Source organism: Rhamphochromis sp. 'chilingali', assembly GCF_963969265.1.
Source record: "Rhamphochromis sp. 'chilingali' genome assembly, chromosome: 2".
In the NCBI taxonomy this organism is placed as follows: Eukaryota; Metazoa; Chordata; class Actinopteri; order Cichliformes; family Cichlidae; genus Rhamphochromis; species Rhamphochromis sp. 'chilingali'.
In genome coordinates this window covers 7,480,870-7,501,104 of record NC_137930.1, presented here as the reverse complement: position 1 = coordinate 7,501,104, position 20,235 = coordinate 7,480,870, and the positions used below count along the sequence as shown (strand labels likewise).

The 20,235-nt window shown below is 40.7% G+C and overlaps 1 protein-coding gene across 1 annotated transcript in view; it reads left to right on the top strand.

Moving 5' to 3' along the window:
- sez6l (seizure related 6 homolog (mouse)-like) overlaps positions 1-20,235 on the top strand; it is a 108,232-nt gene that overhangs the window by 58,470 nt on the left and 29,527 nt on the right. The window contains exon 4 of the mRNA XM_080869478.1: positions 4,050-4,245. Coding sequence (XP_080725604.1) covers positions 4,050-4,245 — 196 coding nt within the window. The remainder of the gene's footprint in view (positions 1-4,049; positions 4,246-20,235) is intronic.

Genomic DNA, 20,235 nt, shown 5'->3' with positions numbered 1-20,235 from the left:
CCACAGCTGGCACGAGTGCCCAGGGTTGCCGACCGCTGGTCTAATGTCAGAGGCCATAAGATCATTTGTAACCTTCACCAAAGCTGCTTCTGTACTGTGATGAACTCTAAAACCTGACTGATACTCTTCAAATAAGCCCTTCCTCTGCAGATAATCGGTTAGCTGTTTGACAATGCTTTCAACTTTTTTTGAGATGAAAGGAAGGTTGGAGATTGGCCTATAATTAGCTAGGACAATTGGGCAAGAGATGGTAAGTAACAGTTTAACTACTGCCAGGTTGAAGTCAGATACGCAGCCAATTATTAGAGATTGGTTGATCATATTTAACGTTGACTTCTTTGAGGAGTCTTATAGGGATGGGGTCTAAAAGACACATTGATGGTTTGTAGGAAGTAAAATGTTGGGTTTCAGAAAGCAGGACCCAAACACAGGAACTTTAGAGTTGGCGACAGTGTGTTTATTTACATTTACAAAACAAATAAACAAATAAAAACCATGTATTGCAAACAATCCATAGTGTGTGATTTCTTCCGTGATGACCTCCCAGTTCCCATGTACTGAATCCTTCCTGTGGTCGGTGGCAACAAACACAAACTCATCTCAGTTCAATTTACAAAAAGAGCTCAGCTCTCTTGGGTTTCCTAACAAAACATGACACAAAGGTAAGTACACTTATCGTATACAATGACTGACAAAGACGGATTCACCTGGTGAGCTAGAGTTAATGGAGTCACTTTTCAGGACCCGGGCTTTTATGTGATAGTCGGATTAAATCGTATGAAAAACAGAACCCACCTGACCTCGCAAGAGTTTAGGCTCTTGGCTGCGTGCAGGTACGTCAGGTTCTTGTGGTCGGTCCAAACGACCAATGGATGTTCCATCCAGCCAGTGTAATGCGTTTGTTGACTAGCAGTTCACGGTCACTCAGAGTTTCTTTCAATCTGAAAGAGGCACTGAGAAAAGAATGCACAGGGACGAAGCTTACCCTCAGAGGTCTGGAATAACAGCCCCAACCCCTGAATCCAAAGCATCCACTCCTACCATGAAAGACTTTGAGAGATTAGGCTGAACCAAAGGCTGAAGGCTGGAGAGAGACTGTATAACGGACTAGTGGGAAGTGGAACACCTGGGAGCAAATCTATCCCGCAGTTGTAAGGATGATGAGGTGGGATAAAGAGAGCTAAATCCTTGCTAAAATTTTTTGCCAAATCATGGTAGACCGTAGGAACAAAGGTTAAATCAGGGGTGTTGAACTCCAGGCCTCAAGGGCCGGTGTCCTTCAGGTTTTCGATATCACCCTGGGTCAACACACCTGAATCAAATGATTAGTTCATTACCAGGCCTCTGGAGAACTTCAAAACAATGTTGAGGAGGTTTTTAACCATTTAAATCAGCTGTGTTGGATCAAGGACACATCTAAAACCTGCAGGACACCGGCCCTCGAGGCCTGGAGTTCGACACCTGTGGTCTAAATGGTAAATGGACTGATTCTTATATAGTCTTTTTCTACTCTTCCGGACTACTCAAAGTGCGCTATACAACATGCCACATTCACCCAATCACACCCATTCACACAAAAACTTTCTGCTAAGCTTTTTAGTGCTTCCTAACTAACATTCAAACACATTAATACTCAGATGGATGCATCGGAGAGCGAATGGGGTTAATATCTTGCCTAAGTATATGCATCTACTCTTGATTAAACCTGTTTGATCAGGATGTATTATGAATAGGGTGATTTTTTTCTAATCCCTACATTTATGACTGCGATTGGGTGGTATCTGGATGGGAGTATGGGATCCTTGGTTTAAGAAATGGACTAATGATGGCAGTGTTATTGTTTGGAGATGATCTGTAAACATTCTGGATTTGAGTTACCATTCTGAAAAAAGTGGTTGCTAGCATAGACCACCATCTAGCCCTAGGGCTTTATTGTTTGAGAGATGTTGTAGGGTTTTGTGAAATTCAGATATTGAAAGAGATGAATCAAGAGACAATCTGTTTGTCCTTTAGTTTTGATAGATTTAGATTTAGATACATTTAGATTTAGATCAACTCTTCAATGTCTTCAATATGGATTAATCTGTGACGAGTATAAAGCTTTGTAAAAGTATTTAAAAGATTTATTTATTTGTTGTGGATCATGAATAATGTTCCCAGTTGAATCCTTTATAGAATAAATTGTTGTTTTTTCTTTATTTAGTTTTAACTGTGGTTAGCAAGGAATTTTCGAATTTATTGCTACGTTCAAAGTTAGTTAAACAACTAGTAGCTCAGTGTTTCAACATTCGGAAGAAGGGATTCCACTCATGTGTAGAGATTGACGAGGTACAACACATATCCAACCACTCTGACCTGTCATCCTGGTTGAAGATATAACACCCCCACCTGAGATAGGTTACCAAGCCCCAAGTGTGATGAAAGAAGGGTCGATGAGTGCGAGAAGAACTGACCTGAAAGATATATAGCCGGATACCAAGACTACGTGAAGTACCCTCAGTGATCAGTACAGAAAGGTTCAGTGATGAAGGTGCCTAAGAAGTATAACAAGCTGTCCATACCTGAGGTCTTGGAAACTGCCAAGCAAACACTCACAGCCTTGGACAGCCGCTTGAAGAGATACACCAGAGAGATAAAAGGCAGGAAATAAGCCAGCTGTTCTCCAAAGAACCAGCAAACGTGTACTCTCAGTGGCAGGGGAACAATATGAGCACAACACCACCAAGGTTGGAGACGGAGCAATACTGGAAGAGCGTGTGGCAGAAGGACGCAATCCATAACAGCAATGCTGGGTCTAAGAACAGACCACAGCAACCTCCCTGAACAGGTCCATTTTAAATAGCAGTGGGAGACATCCAAGAAAGGGTCTCCAGTATGAAGAGTTGGAGAGCACCAGGCCCCGACATGATTCATGCCTACTGGCTGAAGAAGCTGAATGTATTCCACGAGCATCTGGCAGCACAAACAAACCCGCTGCTAGTTGATGAGAGACACCCAGAATGGCTGGAGTGTCCTAATCCCCAAGGACCCCCATAAGGGACCAGTCCCATCCAACTACCGGCCAAACACCTGCCTCAGTACCACATGGAAGCTCCTCTCAGCCATCATAGTGGCCAAGATGAACAGGCACATGGCTCAATACATGAGCAGGGCACATAACGGAATAGGCAAGAATACCAGAGGTGCAAAACACCAGCTACTCGGCTGACTGCTCTGTCTCAGACTGCAAGACTAGATGCTAGCAGGCAAGGCACACATGGAACGCTACAACAAAGTGTCTGGCATAGTATACAGAAACATCTGTGCTGAGTATGGACTGGAAGTCCTAAGGTCAAAATGGGAGATGTCCCCAGGGTGGTCGAGAATGACTGAGGTAAGATCCTGTGGGATTTCCAGATTCAGACTGACAAAATGGAGGTGGCTAACCAACCGGACATAGTAGTGGTAGACAAGCAGAGGAAGATGACTGTGGTAGACGTAGCAATACTGAACCACAGCAACATCTAGAAGAAGGAACAGGAGAAGCTAGAGAAGTACCAAGGGCTCAGAGAAGACCTTGAGAAGATGTGGAGGGTGAAGGTAACGATGGTCCCAGTGGTGCACTTGGTGCAGTGAGTCCCAAGCTAGGCAAGTGGCTCCAGCAGGAACAACATCTGACATCTCTGTGCAGTATCTTCTCCTCAAGCTCCCAGGCCTCTGGTAGAGGACCTGAGCTTGAAGGATAGAAGTAGTCAGATACAAGTAGTCATTTGAATCCTTAATTCTCTCCCTTCCTAATAACATCCCGCCATCTCTCTTTATTATCACATTAATTACACATTCCTCTTTCTCTTGCTGTGGGACTGCTGTCTATCTTGATGCACTCCTTCACTGCTGGTGTTAGAAAAAACAGTTTCCTCAGACTGTGAGAGACTTGAAGGGAGCTCTGTTTTACTTCAGATGACCAAGTACTTCCTGATGGAGTGCAATCTAAACATTAATACTGTATGTATTCAAGTTTTCCTACAAGATGTGTTAAACATGCATTTTTTTAATGTGTTTGTTTCCAGGTGAAGAGCGTGAACCTTTCAGATGGAGAACAACTGTCTATCACAGGTGTTGATGAACACGGTTCTTTGCTGGTCTTGGCCAACCATACACTGCTTGTTGAAGGTCAGGTGATCCGCAGTCCCACTAACACTCTCTCTGTCTACTACTGCTCTGGACTGGAGGGAAGCATGGGTATCTTCCAGCTGCACTATCAAAGTAAGTCTACACACCACTCATTTACACACTTACTGAAAAGAGTGTACAAAACTCAGTTTATGCCATGACTAAAACATGAATATTCATTTATATTAACAGGTTATAGAAATTCAATAAATAGTACTTTCATTAGGGCCTAAGGGGCTGTTTACACTTTATACACATGCTAATTACAGAATCATAAACCATCTCACCTAATCAGTTTGCATGGTGATTGAATCTGTCATGTTAATTCGCTGATTAGAGCCCTGATTAATTGGCTCTCATCTCATTATGATACTATATGGGATATGGGAGTTTGTATAAAGAGTCCCCTTGTTGTGTATGTTTCTGTGTGTATATGTGTGCTGTGTCATCCATTAATAAATATGGTAATTATTCCAAAGGAAGAAGCATCCAAGTACTATGATCCACTTTCTCCATTAATTACAGCCATTTACTCTTTTTATATTACCGCTAGACAGAAGAATAGTGCTGAAGTGTTATCAAGGTTAAAAAAACACACACACAACATAAAGAGACAAGGAATATTGTCTCACACAGCTTACATGGCTTGTTATAATTAGGATTTTTCAAATGCCCATGACTACTTGATTTCTTAAGTCATTGGGTTCTCAGTATGAGAAACTATGTTGCACCCTTGGATGTTTTAATTAGCTGGTTCTTGGCACCATCTGTTATGGCTCTGCAGCTAGATATGTGAATGTCATGCACCATTTACATACATCTGTACTGATAAGTTACACTATGTACTGTAGTCTAGCCCTACATTTTATAACACTGTTCAGTATTTCCCATAATCTTTTAATATTATCCATCTAATTGCCTCTTATAGTATTTCTTTTTACTATATCTTAGTATATTGATTAACTTATTTTAATATCTTTTATCTTATCTTTCTAATTTCAGCATCTTCATTTCTCTTTTTTTAAGAAATCTCTGTATAGTGCATTCTTCTTTCTCCATGCATGTTGCAGACCTTTTGTTATCCATGGACAGTATATAATTTATGTTTCCTACCATATTGCTTTATTGGACAGTTTTATACAATAACAATTATTATACAATAATGTAAATATTCTAAGGAATTCATCATACGCACCATTAACGTCTTGTTTCTGATATATTTCACCCTGTTTCATTAAAGCTTTTTTAAATGCATTTATTCTTTCTTCTGTTCTTACTCGTCTGTACTCTTTTTATCTGTCCACTTTATGAATCTTGTAATTCCTATCGTGGACTGTAAAAATTGGAAGATGGTCACCGTCTTATTTTCAATGTCATTTGTTAAAATGTTTCCTATCAGAGTTGCATAATGTGATGTGATCCTGGTAGGTCTAGTAATTTTGGGGAATAGGTTCATATAGGACATCGTGTTAATAAATTCCTCTGTGATTTTGTTTATTTGGGTTTAGCAAATCAATATTGAGATCTCCACAAATGAAAAGTTTATTGTGAGCTATTTCGGTAAATGTTTCTTCTATCAAGTCTTTAAAGGTCTCAATACTACTACCTGGAGCTCTGTATATACAGCTAATGATTACATTTTTTCTTTTTTCTTTAAAAATTTCAACTGTTATACAATCCACCACATTAAATTTCAAGGATTTTCCCACATACAAGGCCACTTCTCCCCCACCTTTGTTTCACAGAGTTATAAATGTGACTTCATAACCTTCCAGTTCAAAGTCTTTTCCGTTTTCCATGTTAATCCAAGTTTCCGATCAGGCAATGACACTGAATGCATGGGCAAACTGGTTAAGATATTCTTTGATATGATTAAAATTAGCATATAGACTTCTACAGTTAATGTGGATAATTGTTAATTTATTCTCAGTTTTAATCCTCGGATTATACTCTTCATTTGTATAGTAGCAGCAGTTGTTATTGATAGACGAGAAGAGGATGTTGTCTGGATTTATTTAATATTCCAAGTCCTGTGTATTTTGATCCACATAGTTAAATGTTTTCAGTTCCAGTTGACTGATGCAGCTGCTTTTTACAGATGCAGCTGAGCTGTTCCTTTCAGTGTGTCACACACTGTGTTTGTTACCTTAAGGTTTGAGGTTGTTTGTTACCTTGTTTATAGTCCAGATCATGTTGCTCACTGATATTTTTCTGCATCAGCAGAATCCTTCTCTTCATTCAGTAGAGAAACACTGAGATATGAGTTATATTATAAACTACAACCTGAGATTCATGGGTGGTGCTGTTATTTGGTGTTTGCTGTCGCTGCAGTAGAGTATTATTTCCTGTTTCTGTTCCAGCACACAGTGGTTTTTATGTGTAGCTTGTCGGTATAGCCACTTTAATTAAAAACGTATATATAACCTCTTATTTTATAACCTAATGTATATGTGCTTCATCAAAAGCACACTCTGTTGATTCGCTCTCTAATTATATTTACAGTATTCCGTCACTGTGTCTTTAGGGATTCGCTAGCTTAGCTTATAGCTGACTTGCTACCAGCATGGATTCTTCACCTGTCCCTCCTGAACTTTCCTGCTCATTGTGTCAGATGTTTAATTAATCCTCAGCCTTCTTTAGCAATAATGTTACTGGTAATAAATGTAGCCTATTGGCAGCTTTGGAGGCTAGGATCACTAAATTGGAGACCCGGCTTTGCATTCATAAATACTCGTAGCTTGCCAGCCCACTGTAACCGGTGCAGTTTTTCCCCACTCTGCAACACACCCACCAGGGATCAAACTCTGGTTACTAGTGATTCTGTTCTGAGACATGAAGCTAAAGACACCAGAAACTATCGTCTAATGCACATTTCTAATTTAATTATATGAATTAGACATGTGCAATTACCCTCCTTTGGCAGGAGCAGAGGGGAAAAATTATTCTCAGAATTAACATGAAAATCCTTGAAGTGAATAGTGCCTGTGGAAATAGTCATATGCAAAGTAATCATACAGTGTACCTTTTGATTCTTTAAACATTAAATTTTCTCTCAGCAAGACTGCAATAGCAACTGTTAGTGATGTTCAGTAATAGTTTTCAAGTATCAGTTAGACAGTCATGTTACTATAATGCGCAAAACCAGAGTTATGAATGATTAAGGCAAGACCATTAGAACAAGATCTGACCTAAAATTTATTGTCATCACGATATCAGCCTGTGCGATGGGCCCATCGCAAAAGATGGTGTAAACTGCGATAATTGGGTACCTTAAAATGTTTACACACGCGCTTTAAAGAATTTACCAATCAAAGAAACCCCTTTACACGTTTGACCAGTCGAATAGAGCCCTTCACGGCATTAACCAATCAAATGGATTAGAGGCCCGCCTCCTACGTAGGTGGTGAGCGAACAACGCTGCAGCAACGAGTCAGAGTTGTAACGGCTGAGAGCGAGACGCATGACGAGAATGCTACTATGAACTTGTGGCTAAAAAAAAAAAAAATAGTACCTCGCTTGTTTGGAGGTACTTTGGATTTGATAAAGACGACGTTCTCCAAACACAGGTACTCTGCAAAACTTGCCGAACACTCGTGGCAACCACCAGAGGAAACACGACTAATCTCCACCATCATCTTCAATACAACCACAGAGAACTGTTTGAAGAGTTTCAGAAAGATAGGGCTAGCCAAACAAAGGTTTCTAATGTTAAGACAAAGAGCACAGCAGTCCAATAGCTGTCTCTGTATCAGAGTTTTTGAAGTGGAACTGCTTATGAGAAAACGTCGAAGCGGTACAAGGAAATAACAGAGGCCATTACACATTTTTTGGCTAAAGACATGATGCCTGTAAATACGGTTAGCAGAGAGGGCTTCACCAGTTTGATACATAAAGTGGACCGTGTCACGGTCCGCTGTGACAGACCGTGCGGTGGTGTGTATGGTGGACCCAGGTGCGAACACAGGTGAGCAGACGGGAGTGAACTTTAAACAAAAGCGAGCCTTTTATTGTGGCTGATGACAAGGTATACAAATACAGCAGGGATAGCGTGGCTAAACAGAAACCTAAACTGGGAATAACTAAGGTAAAGCTATGACTAAGAATGCAATAGACCGGGCATGGAAACATAGAGGGTGGAAACACAGACGACGCGACACAGACTACATGAAACACAGAGACTAAATACACAAGAGGGATGATCAGGGGAAGTGGCCACACATGGGAACACAGCTGACACAGATAAACATAACAAGACATGGCAGGAGTAAACAACACTGACGGGAGACTGTCAAAGTAAAACAGGAAGTACACAGAGGTGCAAACAGGAGGAGAGAGAGAGCACGGGCATAGTGGGCTGGGGAAACATGGAAATGAAACACGAGGGGAGATGAGGGCTCACAGATACATAGAGGGGCACACAGGGGATAAGAGTCACAAGGGGAAGTCAAATAAGGAACAACATAACAGGACAACTCAGGAAACATGACCTAAATAAGGAACGAAATACAAAAATACAAGGAACTGAGAATACTGGGCCCACATGGCCCAGGACCATGACAGACCGGAGATCCCCTCACGAAACTACTTTTCCCATGTCGCCATTCTACAAATGTACGAAACATGGCGCAAGACCGTCATGTTTGAACTGAGCCAAGCTGAAAACTACGCAAGCACTACAGACCTATGGTCAAGTCGTACAACGGAACCATATATGAGTTTCACATTGCACTTCCTCACCGAAGACTTTGAACTGAAAGTCTTCAGTCTAGAGACTGTATTTTCACTAGGGTTGCAAAGGGGCGGAAAATTTCCGGTAAATTTCCAAAAAGTTTCCGGTAAATTTCCATGGTAAGTTAAGCTTGGGAATTTTGGAAATATTCCATACTGGAAACTTTCCATGGAAATAATGGGAATTATGGAAATTAATGGGAATTTAGGAGAACTAACTGGGAATATATTATTTCCAAGCATAAATATAAACAGAAATCATAAGAAAACCTCCATGCAAAATGTTTTCAACAGATATTTCAACAGATTTATTAGTAAGTACAGTAGAATAGAACACGTTTCAATAACTTGTTTCATGGATGAATAAAAACAGAAATGTTGAGTTCAATATTACCATCCCCTAACTCCGCTCATTCAAAAATGCCCCCTGTCCAAAAATCTCCACAAAGTCCCATCCAAAAGGTTAAATGAAAAATGCCACTTATCCTCCAAAACGTCCCATTAAACATGCAAATCTTCCTTCAAGCAATCCTCTTTTCTCATTTTTGCTCAGTCAATAGACTCTTCCTGGACCTCATCATCATCCAACAACATGTCCACTTCCTCAGCATCCAACTCTGAGTCTTCCTCTTCAGTGTCACTTTCCAGCCTTGTTGAGGATGGCTCTGTGTCAGGCTCAAAGAGCCGTAGGTTTGCCCGAATGCCAACCAGCTTTTCCACTCTCACATTTGTGAGCCTGTTGCGAACCTTTGTGTGGGTGTTCCCAAACAGTGACCAGTTGCGCTCAGAGGCGGCTGATGATGGTGGGATTTGGAGGAGGATGGAGGCTACAGGTGCAAGGGCCTCAGATTCACATAGTCCCTTCCACCAGGTGGCTGTAGATATGTGCTGGCATGACTGCCATATTCCATCCCCTTTCCAAAGGCCTTGCTTTGCCAAACTGCCTAGAACTTTGCCTTTATCGAGACCCAGGTGGTCAGACATGGCTGTAATGACCGCATAGGCACCGTTGATCTCTTCCCCAGAAAGTATGCCCTTGTCATATTTGGGGTCCAGCATGTATGCTGCTGCATGCACTGGCTTCATGCAGAACTCCCTCCGCTGTTCCAATGACTTGACCACAGCCGTTTCCTCTGCTTTCAGTAGTAGGGAAGTGGGCAGAATTGTCTGGATTTCTTCTTTGAGTTCTGCAAAAAGGCACTGGACATCTGACAAGATGGCACCATCCCCCTCTATCTTCGCTATTGCTGCTGCAATAGGTTTGAGGATTTTCTGACTGCTAGATACTCTTTCCCAGAACACATCATCCAAGATGACCTTCTTGATGTCACTGTCGATGCCTACAGACTGGGATATGGCCATCTCTTGCAGAGACTCCTTTCCCTCCAGAAGGCTGTCAAACATGATAACAACACCACCCCATCGCGTTATGCTGGGAAGCTTCAGTGTAGTACTCTTGTTCTTTTCCTTTTGCTTTGACAGAAATGTAGCGGAAGTTACTTGTTTGCCTTTAACATATTTCAGAACTTGCTTCGCTCTCTTATTCAGAGTGTCCATTGTTTTTAGTGCCATTATGTCTTTTAGGAGAAGGTTTAGTGTATGGGCAGCACAGCCAATAGTAGTTACATGAGGGTAGGTCTCCTCCACATGTGCCCAGGCAACCTTCATGTTGGCTGCGTTGTCAGTGACCAGTGCAAAAACCTTATCTGGTCCAAGGTCATTGATGATCACTTTTAGCTCATCTGCAATGTATTGGCCTGTGTGTCTGTTTTCCTTTGTGTCTACACTCTTGTAGAACACAGGCTGAGGAGTGGTGATTATGTAGTTAATAATTCCTTGTCCCCTGATATTGGACCATCCATCAGAGATGACTGAAATACAGTCAGCTTGGTCAATGGTCTGTTTCACCTTTGCTTGAACTCGACTGAACTCTTCATCCAGTAGATGAGTAGACAATGCATGTCTGGTTGGGGGAATGTATGCTGGTCGGAGAACATTCAAAAATCTCTTCCAGTACACATTGGATGTCAGCATCAGGGGTGAGCCATAGATTGCACGAGCGAAACACTCATCTGCGTTTTTCTGGCTAGTGTCATCCATAAAATCAAAGAATCCTCTGATGCCAGAGGGACCAGGAGCTGATGAGATTCTGATACAGCTGAAACAGATTCATTTTCCCCTTGAGTGGAACTCCTGGCTGCTGCATGTATTGGGTCTTAAAGAATTTTTTTGCACTTTGCAATGTGCTGCTGCATTTTTGTGGCATTCTTCACGTACGTTTTATCACAATACTTACACATATATACTAGGGGTGCAACGATATTCGTATCGATATTGAACCGTTCGATACAGTGCTTTCGGTTCGGTACGCATATGTATCGAACAATACAACACTTGTAATTTATTTTATCAATTTTCCTTCTGACGATGCTGTCTGTGTTGAGCGCTCAGTGAATCTGTGTTCGACTACTCCGCCTAGGCTGCACTGTCGAGCGCAGATCCACTGAGCGCTCAACACAGACAGCATAGTCAGAAGGAAGAGCGCAGGGCAAGCTAGCGAGACAGAAGTTAAGCTCTCCTTGCAACAGGCAAATTGAACCTCATTCAGATCTGGCGTTTGGAATTATTTTGGTTTTCATGTGACGTATGACCCTGAAGGTAAGCGCGTCATGGACTAAAGTAAAACAGTATGTTGGATGTGCCATGCAATGCTCAATTACATTGGTGTGAACTAGTGTGTTAGCGCAGTTAGCTCGTTAACGTGTTGGCCGTCTAGCCCCATGCACGGAGCGATCGGCGGTAGCTCGTTAACGGAGATTTGCCGTGTTGTGGCGTTAAGGTCATTTCAACGAGATTAACCTGAAAGCACTAGTGGGAACACAACGAATATGACTGCACATTTACGCCGACATCATCCTAGTGCAAAGACAAGTGGAAGCAGACAAAAAAAAGCAAGCATGCTACTAACTTTAGCCGAGTCATTTAGACAGCTGTTAGCACATGATTCTCCTTATATGTTTAATATGCTGCTGAGAATATAGCCCAGAAGAAGCGGGTAGTATAGCTTTTATTTTGGAAAGAGCCATTTCTCTGTAATAAACTCTCTTTTCCAAAGATGAGTGATTCCTCAATCAGATACAGGGCTTGCAATATCGCTAGCCCGACGTCCCGGAGCTAGCGATTTTTTCAGTCGGGCTACCAAAATCTATCTCTTTGTCACAGTCTGGCGAGGGCAGACTGTATGAATTGAGAAAAGGACCCAAAACGCAGACTCCAAGGAACAGGGAACAGAACTTGAAATGTTAACAAAGGCGAGCCGTTTAATATGGCTGGTAGAAAAGGTACAAACAAAGGGCAAGGCAAACTGAAGCAAAATTAACACAAACCTAAACTGGGGAATCTAAACAAACAATAAGAAAAACCTAGACAAGGAAATTGGAAGCATGGCATGGCGTGGACAACAGACGACCTGACAATCACACACTGAAAACAGAGGACTTAAATACACAGGAGGTGATTAGGGGAAGTGGAGACACATGAGGAAACAGCTGACTAGGATAAACATAATGATGCACAGGCAAGAGTAAAACTAACCGCATGAGCACAGAACACAAGACCCCTTTTCAAAATAAAACAGGAAACATGCAGACGTAGACACGACAACCAGAACTTGACAACGTAAGACACAGACATGAAACGCATGAAGAGCAGGGGAGATTTAACATGGTTGGAAACGGAGGGGGAAATAATAAGAACTAGAAACACTTAGGCATGATAATACAAACTTGATAACATAAGACACGCAGCATGAAACACGAAGGGTGAGGGGAAGCTTAAATACAAGAAAACACAAGGAGTCTAATAACCAAATGAACTTAGATAACCTAATGAACAAAATAAACTCAAACTTAAAACACTGGGTCAAAAGACCCAGGACCATGACACTCTTCCCTGCCCGTCGGGCTATTGTAGGAAAAATATATGTCAATGCTTTTGCATTCTTTCAGAAATGTAGCTGGGTAATTATGTCATTGGCATCGGTGAGCCACTGTCAATATGTGACATATTGAAGTCGCGTTTGAATTTGCGCTTGTTTTTTTGCTTTCACTTTGCAATCGTGCGAACTGTGTATAGAGAGCGACAGCACTGATCTGTAAGTGATGATAATTTGCGCACCAATTCCTCTGACATCGTCTTATTAATCGTTAGCTTACTATGCAAACATGACAAGTGAAATCTCCCGCAGCTTAAACATGTGAGAGGTTGATCGCGCAGAGAATCGCTGAGCTTATGTGAGTCCGTGTGTAAAAGCATTTCAGTTCTGCTAAGCCAAATAAGACAGGTCGGGGTGAAGAAGTGACAGCCAAAGAAAAGCTTACCACAAAACGGAGAAGTTATGACAAATCAGACTATAAGGCAAAAAGAAAGTGCAGCTTTATGGTTTCATGGACAAAAGAATTTCTGTGGCTGCAATATGACGAGCTAAATAACCAGGGGTGCACATAAGTGGTCCGCAGGTGCGCATTCGCTGTCAAAATAAAAAACACGCACAAGGGTTAGGGTTAAATTTAAAAACTGTACTTTTGAGTTAAAATATATATTTATAATTTTAATAAATGACAAATTAAAAATGCATGAACATTTTTTTTGTATCGAAAAAATATCGAACCGTGACACCAAAGTATCGAACCGAACCGAACCGTGAATTTTGTGTATCGTTGCACCCCTAATATATACAGATTTCCCTTGTACATTAGCTGGTGTAAAATGTCTCCACACATCAGATAGCGCACATGGCATTTTTCTGTAAAATAAAACAAGAGCTTGTGAAAATGCTAATGCAATGCAAGAGATCGTAATAATACAATTGCAATATGATAATAAACAGATATAAATAGTAAGGCTAGCTAAACAACTGGAATGATCTTCAAAACAAAACAGCCAAATGAGGAAGCTAGCATCTTCTTTATGTTATACTAGCTATGGCTTATTTAGCATCTAACAGATGCTAGCATTTTATTTAGCATCTAATAGATGCTAGCATTTTATTTAGCATCTTATCAAATTGCTATCTACCAGATTAATACATTTTATGTGATATTCACAATTTAAACATTTAATAAATATATTTTCCCATAATATCATCAAAACTTACCTCACTTGTTAAGTCCACAGGCTCAAATGTGTGCCTTCAATACACTTTGTCCTTCAGGCTCAAAAGTGTGGTCCATGTGTACATGTGATGGAGGCATGCACAGTGCCAGTGGTCTCAATAGCCATGCAGCAAGCATGTGCTCTGTACACGTGATTAAGGAATGGCATGGATATTCAAGTGTATTTGAATTGCATTTGTTTGTTTTTGTCAATATTATGCTAAAATATACTTTGCTCAACTATATTTAAGTTCCCTAAGAAGAGCCAACCTTCAATTTTGAAAATTCCCAGTTTATTCCCATAAATTCCCGTTAATTCCCGTTAATTCCCATGGAAAGTTTCCATCTTTGAAAATTCCGGGAATTTTGCAACCCTAATTTTCACACTAGTGAAAATATAGCCCATGTATTACGTGAGGTGCTAGCCAGCTGGTATCTTAAAGAAGACCGACAAGTGTGTTATGTTTATTTAAAACTAACTATAGAGACTGGGAAGGATGTCTTTCAGAATTCAAGCCTCAGAAATTTTTTTTATTTTATTTATTTTTTTTAATGGGGGCAATGTTTCAATGTTAAAGTGCACTTTGTTCAATGACATGACGCCACAGGGGAAGTGAAACTAAACACACTGAACATGGACCACAAGACTGTCAAAATAAAATAGGAAATAGGCAGACTAAGACACATGGACTTGACATGGTGATAGGGAACTAGAGATGAGACATGGACATAACTAAACAACAAATACAGAGAACATGATGGCTGCATCCTTCAAAGGATTGGACTACAGACCATAGGCCTATAGACTGGCCTACATTGGAAGGTCTAGCCTACGACATGCGGTTTCTGTTGCCTAGCAATCACACCATGAGCAGCTACGGCTATGATTTGACAGCATGTTTGACAGAAATACAGAAAATTTGTATTTAATGTTATTTAACTTTTATCAGAGAAAAATGCGTTGTTTCATTTGGGTGCAATGTATTTGTGAAAACACCACAGCCATGAGTCCCTTTAGCCAACAATGATGCTAAGTTTTGCTAGCTAGTTTGCTACTGTAGCTCATGAGACTAATCTCATTTCATTTTGATGGCACAAACGTAGCAGGATTTACATAGTTGATATTTTACTATATATGCTTTCCACCAACACGGTGGCACGGTGGTTAGCACTGTTGCCTCACAGCAAGAAGGTCCTGAGTTCAATTCCACCATCAGGCCGGGGTCTTTCTGTGTGGAGTTTGCATGTTCTCCCCGTGTTTGCGTGGGTTCTCTCCGGGTACTCCGGCTTCCTCCCACCGTCCAAAGACATGCAGCTTGTGGGGATAGGTTAATTGGATAATCCAAATTGCCACTAGGTGTGAATGTGAGTGTGAATGATTGTCTGTCCCTGTGTGTTAGCCCTGCGACAGACTGGCGACCTGTCCAGGGTGTACCCCGCCTTTCGCCCTATGACAGCTGGGATAGGCTCCAGCGGGGCGCTGGAGCCTATCCCAGCTGTGGTCTGCTCCGCGACCCTGAAAAGGATAAGCGGAAGCGAATGGATGGATGGATGTTTCCGATAAAATGGAAAAATTTTACTGATGCAGTAAATATTCCTTTATTGAATGAGAAAACTGTGCAGTATAATTTACTTAACATGTTGAAGATATCAGAGGACTAAACGGGCTGATGTTAGGTTAAGTGAGTCTAACAGGAAAGAAATGATACAGAAACATGACATCCTTATAAAATACTTTACACACGTTATGAATATATAACTTTTCTTAGTTCTTCAAACCTTTTATTTAAATAAGCTGCATTATTAAAGTTGTCCATGGTTCCATTTATTTTTCTGCCTTTACCCGTTAGGTCGTGTCCTGCAGAACATCAGTGAGTGGTTCCCTGTATGCAGCTGTTTTGTAGTATATGTTGGAGATACCTCTGCAAATACAGGAAACAAATATCTAGAAATTGTTTTAAATGTTTTCACCAGTCCCTCAATTATAGAGAACAGCTGTTTATTCCCCCAGTTATCAAGTCAGTGTCTTTCAACCTCACACACTACCTCAGGCTCCTTCCACACCAGAGGCGATGTCTATATCCTAATAAGTCAGCCTCAGTAGCCGGGGATTTGACTGCCAGGGCCCGTACCCTGGATCACCATAATATGCCACAAGAAACATAATACACCTGATCCCTAGGGTGCCTCCTCTGGGTGGTGGGCCTTCAGGCGGGACTCCCAGTCTACATGTAGTGTATTAGTGGCTGGTCACCTTGAAGTGGACTATACTCTACCACTGGGACTTCAGCGATCCCTCCCACTGTTCAAGCTGACGGGCCCCTTTCTCTATGTTCTCTATGGCATAGACTGCCGGCTTCTGTGACCTTCCTAATCTTTAAGGTTCATTCATTGAAAGCTAGAGGTGGAAACCACCAGCAAGACCCCAGCATAGAACAAGTGACAACAGATTGGTTCAGATGAAGTCAGAAACATCATAAAAGGAGGAGCTGTGGGTCAGGTGGGTTTCAAAGTATTTTGTAGATGTGCAGCTACTGGGAGGAGCATAAAGGCACCTAAATGGCACTTCTTGTATGAGATTTGACAATGTGATGTTTAGAAGGATATCAGCCGATCATATGCTGATTCAAGCTGGCATTGAGGTCAGCTGATTTGATGGGATTGCATTGACCGTCGAAGGCTGCGATGACTGGAAGTGAGGACCTGGTAAATTGGATGGTGGAGTCTGTAGCGCTGCTTCTGTAGCCTAGCAACCATGATAGTAGCCGTGTAGGACAGCATGTATGAAGAAAATATTTATTTAATTTTATTCGTTTTACTTTTTCCTGGTAAAAATTGAGATGTTATCAGTCTGGGATGTATGAGAGGCTGAAAAAATACTGTGGCCATGGGCTGCGTACCTTTAGCAAACAGTAATGTTCACTTAAGCTAGTCAACGAGTTTGCTTGCTGTGTCTTTTGAATTTAAGAGATTTTCATATACTGGTTTTGTTTTCTGTGTACTGGATTTGTTCTCTGTATTCATTAGTCTTACGTTTTGTATTTTCTAGTGCATCTGAGCTTCCTTGTCCTAGTTTCTGGTTCTTGCTTTGTTACGTTTGTTCACTCCCATGCCTGTCTTTTCTCTCTGTGTTCCGTCTTCATGGCTGTCTGTGCTTGTAGTCCTGTCCCTGTGTTTTCTCCCTTCATGTTCCTATGTTCATCTCCTATCTCCTTTGTCTTCTTTGTCTGTCATGTCTCTATGTCTGTTTCTCCCCAGTACAAGTGTCAAGCGTTTTATTTTGATAGGCTCCTGTGTTATGTGTATTATGTTTGATTTTGCTTCCACTGTCTCCTCAGTCAGACTGTGTTCAGCTGTGTCACCGAAGTGTTTCTAAGCAACCCTAATCTCCTGTGTATATCTTATCTGTGTCTCCCTGTGTTCTCTTTAATGTCGTCATTGTTTCCTCTCTAGCAATGTTTTCTTTTCAAGGCTTCGAAACAATCTAACATCCATCTCCACAGTGACATCTTCTGGCCAATTTGGCTATCACCACATCTTGATAATGCTCTTCTGTGAAACAATGATCCAGAAGAGCCATGCACAGTTCCAAACAAAGCTAGTTATTATACCGGACTGTCAGTAATTGTAATCAGCAGATGTTTTGAAGAAATCCTCTCACAAACAAGGAAAGAAAAATAATGAGACTGTAAAAGACAGTAGTGATCAGTGAGTGTGCTTCAACAAAATTCTACATCTGGTAATATTTGTGTTGGTCACAATCAATCAATTTCTAAAGTAAAATATATGCAAAGAAAAGATTGCAGGGTTTACTATAATAACCACACTGATTTGCAGCTGGGGTTTTTCTGGCTGTTTTTGCTCGCAGCCTTGAAACTCTGGATGTGTTTGGATGGCTTTTAAATTTTTTGGGCATTCATGTCATGAAAATACTAAAAGCTGGCATAGTATTAGGTTTGATTTTAAATTGACTGAAAAACATATATTTAAATAGATTCTTATATAACACTTTTCTACTCCCCCAGAGCACTCAAAGCGCTTTATACAGCATGCCACATGTGGCTATTCACACAAGCACTTTGTTCTATGCTTTTCACTGCTTCCTAGTTAACATTCACACTCTGGTGGCTGCATCAGAGAGCAACTTGGGGTTAGTATCTTGCCCAAGGATACTTGGCATGCAGACTAGGGGAGCCAGGAATTGAACCACTAACCTTCCAATCAGTAGATGACCTGACGTGCACATCTTTAAATCATCCTCTGCTGAGGAGCCTCTGAACTATGGCAAAACTTTCCTGAATTTTTATCTTGTAACACTGGCATGGCGTTTTACTGTGGTGATGTGGTCATAGTGAACCTGCATAACTCCTGTTGTTGTTTAGATATTCACAAGAGGAGTGTCAGTGGGAATAAAAATAGGAAAGGAAAAATACATCTGTCATTAAAATTGTTAAGAAATAGATTGCCTGTGATTAATGAATGTGTTTTCATGGTATTAATGTATTCTTTATGGCAACCCAGTATGCGAGTAATGGATTGAATTGAGGATTAAGTCACGAAATGCTGCAAATTACATTCTCTGTTGAAAGTAAAAAAAAAATTTTTTACAAACAGACGATGTCAGAACTGAAAACTCCTGCTTGTTTTATTTTCTCCTTGAAAGCAGAGGTGGTGTTTTATTGAGATATTTAAATGATTTTACAGCACAGTGACCTGCTCTCTCTCTGCTGATAGGAGTGATTGGAGCTCACCCACCAGTCTCTGTTTCTTGCTTTTTCTCCATTAATAATTCAAATAAGATATTTATATATTATTTATATATCTATATTATGTTTATTTGATTATACTTTGGATTCCAGTGTTTAAGTGATTGCATAGTGTAGTCCAGGGGTTCTTAACCTTTTTTACCTCTGGGCCCAACTTTTCCGCTACAAAAAAAACCCAGGGTCCATTCAGATATTAACAATGTATTGAAAAGATTAAAGTTTCTTTTTGTTTGATTTATATTTAATAACTAAATCAAATCTGAACCTGCAGATACAACAAAATGCCAAAAAGGTTAACTATTCATGGAACAAATCAAACTGCAAGTAGAAATTGAAAGGCTCAAGTCAGGCTTAATAACACAAAAATGATTAATAATTCAATTTTACTACAGCAAAAGAGACAAGAAAAAAGGGAAAAATTGGATAAATAATGTGGTGATAAAATAAATATACTCAAAATATTTTCTAAATAATAAATGAATAAGCTTATAAAATTTAAATAAACTACAAATGAAAATATAGCCTTATAATCTGTGAGTGAATATGAAAGTTGCTTCAGCAGTAAACTTTTTTTCATTGGCAGAACCAGAAGTTAGTCTTTATATTTGAGACAAATGAACAACAACAGTCACAACATTTTTTTGGTAAACTGCAACTCCCCTTTTATGTTCACCTCTTAATGAGACACTTGAGCCTCTGAGACACAAATCCAGGTCCAGTCTGGGTGGAATGGGGGAAAGGCTCATTCTCAGAGTCGGGCTATGGTCTTGGTTGAGGCCACGATGGAAAATCCTGATTCACACAGATATGTTGTTGTGAATGGGAGAAAGAGTTTCAGAGCTCTCAGTGCCAGACATGGGTACTCCTTTTGAGACAGCAATTCAGAAGAAGCCCAGGTCCAGTTTGCCCCAACTTTAAAGTGCTGTCGGTGGAAACTTCCAGAAGCTGGGACTGCAGATGTGAGGGCAATGCAACATCATTTTCAGCGGGATCCGCAGAAAATGGGTCCAAAATCCACATGTGTCCTTCTCTGGGATCCTCAGGGAAATATTCATCGAATATCTCTGTCAGTTGTGAAAGGTGCTGACAGACAGGGTCACAAAAGTGGAAACATGTCCTTCTCTTTTCCTGTTTCCTCTTGTAAAGCTTCAACTTTGTCTGCAACAAAAAACATGTTGCTGTTTCTCTCTTCAAGTGAGATGTTCAACTCGTTCAGCAGTGAAAAAAATGTGACAGAGATAAGCAAGTTTAGCTTAATGATGTGCAAGAGGAGATTTATTTCCCCGTGAGAAAAGAAGAGACCTTATTCCTCAGTTCAAACAAACACTTCCTCTTGAAAGCCATCTCTCCTCACTGTGGTAGCAGCAGATGGACATGATCTGCTTCCATGTCCTCACAAAGCTTGGCAAAACATCTGGAGTTATTTTTAATGAAAT